Source organism: Babylonia areolata, chromosome 31 (assembly GCF_041734735.1).
Source record: "Babylonia areolata isolate BAREFJ2019XMU chromosome 31, ASM4173473v1, whole genome shotgun sequence".
NCBI classification, from domain to species: Eukaryota; Metazoa; Mollusca; class Gastropoda; order Neogastropoda; family Buccinidae; genus Babylonia; species Babylonia areolata.
In genome coordinates this window covers 3,433,848-3,436,347 of record NC_134906.1, presented here as the reverse complement: position 1 = coordinate 3,436,347, position 2,500 = coordinate 3,433,848, and the positions used below count along the sequence as shown (strand labels likewise).

The 2,500-nt window shown below is 46.8% G+C and overlaps 1 protein-coding gene across 1 annotated transcript in view; it reads left to right on the top strand.

Moving 5' to 3' along the window:
- LOC143276089 (kelch-like protein 26) overlaps positions 1 to 2,500 on the top strand; it is a 16,042-nt gene that overhangs the window by 6,953 nt on the left and 6,589 nt on the right. The window contains exons 3-4 of the mRNA XM_076580481.1: positions 548 to 731; positions 1,754 to 1,854. Coding sequence (XP_076436596.1) covers positions 548 to 731; positions 1,754 to 1,854 — 285 coding nt within the window. The remainder of the gene's footprint in view (positions 1 to 547; positions 732 to 1,753; positions 1,855 to 2,500) is intronic.

The following is a 2,500-nucleotide window of genomic DNA, read 5'->3' as shown; positions in this document are numbered from 1 at the left end:
ATCCATCCACCCGTTCCTTCCTTCATTCCTTCATCAATCCATCCATCCATGCATCCACTCTTCCTTCCTTCAACCATTCATTTGTTCCACAGGCGAGGCCTCCCTCCTACCTTCCGGTGTCACCTGACCGCCAGCACATCACGTCATTCCTTCCTTCCTTCCTTCATCCATCCTTCCTTCCATCCTTCATCCATCCATCCTTCCTTCCATCCTTCCTTCCTTCCTTCCTTCTTTCATCCATCCATCCATCCATCCTTCCTTCCTTCATCCATCCATCCATCCTTCCTTCCTCCATCCTTCTTTCCTTCCTCCCTTCCTTCATCCTTCCTTCCTTCATCCATCCATCCTTCCTTCCTTCCTTCCTCCCTCCATTCATGTGTTCCACAGGTGAGGCCTCCTACCTGCCGGTGTCACCTGACCGCCAGCAGATCACGTCATTCCTTCCTCCCTTCCTTCATCCATCCATCCATCCATCCATCCATCCATCCTTCCTTCCTTCCTTCCTCCTCCCTTCCTTCCTTCCTTCATCCATTCATTTGTTCCACAGGTGAGGCCTCCTACCTGCCGGTGTCACCTGACCGCCAACACATCACGTCCTACAGTCTCCGCACAGAGAAGTGGAGGCCCATCGTGGACCTCACCAACTTCGGGGTGGCCGTCCTCGATAACTCGCTCTTCATCATCGGGGGCTTCGATCGCCGCCATGCCAGGCACCTCAGTCGGGTAGTCAGGTGGGTGGGTGGGTGTTTGTTGGGGTGTGTGGGTGTAGGAGGGGGGGGGGGTGTAATTGGGTGAGGTGGGGTGGAGGAGGGAGGGAAGGAGGGTGGTGGTGGTGGTGGTGATGGAGAGGAGGAGGAAGAGTAGGAGGTAGAAGGGAAGAGGGTGGGGTGGGGTGGGGGAAGGGGAGAGGGAGAAAGGGGGTGGGGAGATGGGGAGAGGGAGAAAGGGGTAGTGTGGTGTGTGTGGGGGGGGGGAGGGGAGGGGCAGAGGAAATGGGGTGGGATACAGGGTGTGGGGGTGGGTATGGGGGGGGACAGAGAGAGATTGAGAGGGAGAGAGGGGGTGATAGTGAGAGAAAGAGAGGGGGAAAGAGAGAAAGAGAGAGAGAGCATGGGGAGAGAAAGACATACAGGCAGGCAGAGACGAAGACAGAGTAAGAGACAGGGGTGGTCTTCGTCATGGCATGGCAAACATAACACACACACACACACACACACACACACACACACACACACACACACACACACACACACACACACACACATATATATATATATATATATATATATATATATATATATATATATATATATATACACATAAATTATATGATAAACGATTAAATTGATAAATAAATGAATATATAAATACATGCAACGATAATATATATATATATATATATATATATATATATATATATATATATAGAGAGAGAGAGAGAGAGAGAGAGAGAGAGAGAGAGAGAGAGAGAGATAAATGGCGACGATACATAGATAAATTATAAACAAATGGATAGATAGATAGGTAGATAGATAGATAAATAAATAAATAAATAAATAAATAAATAAATAAATAAATGAAATAGGCAAACAGGCAAACAAAACACACAAAATAAAACAAACGCACAATGGTATATAATCAAACAAACAAACAGAACAGAACAAACAAATGAAGAAAGCAGACGAACAATGTGCCCCTCCCAACCACCATCCACCCCCCCCCATACCCTCCCCCCCCCCCCCCCTCGTTGCAGGTTCGACCCATCAGAAGGTACATGGACACCCTGCGCTCCTATGCACTTGGCCAGGGCCAAGTTCGGTGTGTGCACTTCCGGCAACAAGATCTTTGTCTGCGGTCAGTGATCACTGCTAGTAGTGTTGGTGTTGGTGATGGTGATGGTGGTTATACGATGATAATAATGATGATGTTGATGATGGTGGTGGTGGTGACGCTGAATAAGAAGAATAATCTTAGGTCTACTACTACTACCACTACTGCTGCTGTCGCTATTACTACTACTACTGCAACTAATGCTGCTACTACTACTAAGAAGAAGAAGAAGAAGGGGGAGGAGGAGGACGTGGAGGGAACAACAGCAGTAGAAGAAGAAGTACTAGCTAATGATGATGATGCTGATGGCAATGATGATGTGATGATGATGATGTGATGGTGATGATGGTGGTAGTGACGCTGGAGAAGAAGAAGAAGAAGAAGAAGAAGAAGAAGAAGAAGAAGAAGAAGAAGAACAACAACAACAACAACAACAACAACAAGTTGATCTGATGATGACGATGATGTTGTTGACGCTGAAGAAGATGAAGAAGACGACGACAACAACGACGACGGCAGCGAAGAAGAAGAAGAAGAAGAAGAAGAAGAAGAAGAAGAAGAAGAAGAAGAAGAAGAAGAATCAGCAGTAGTTGATGATGGTTATGATGATGATAACGACGACGAAGACGACGACGACGACGATGACGATGATGTTGATAATGATGACGAG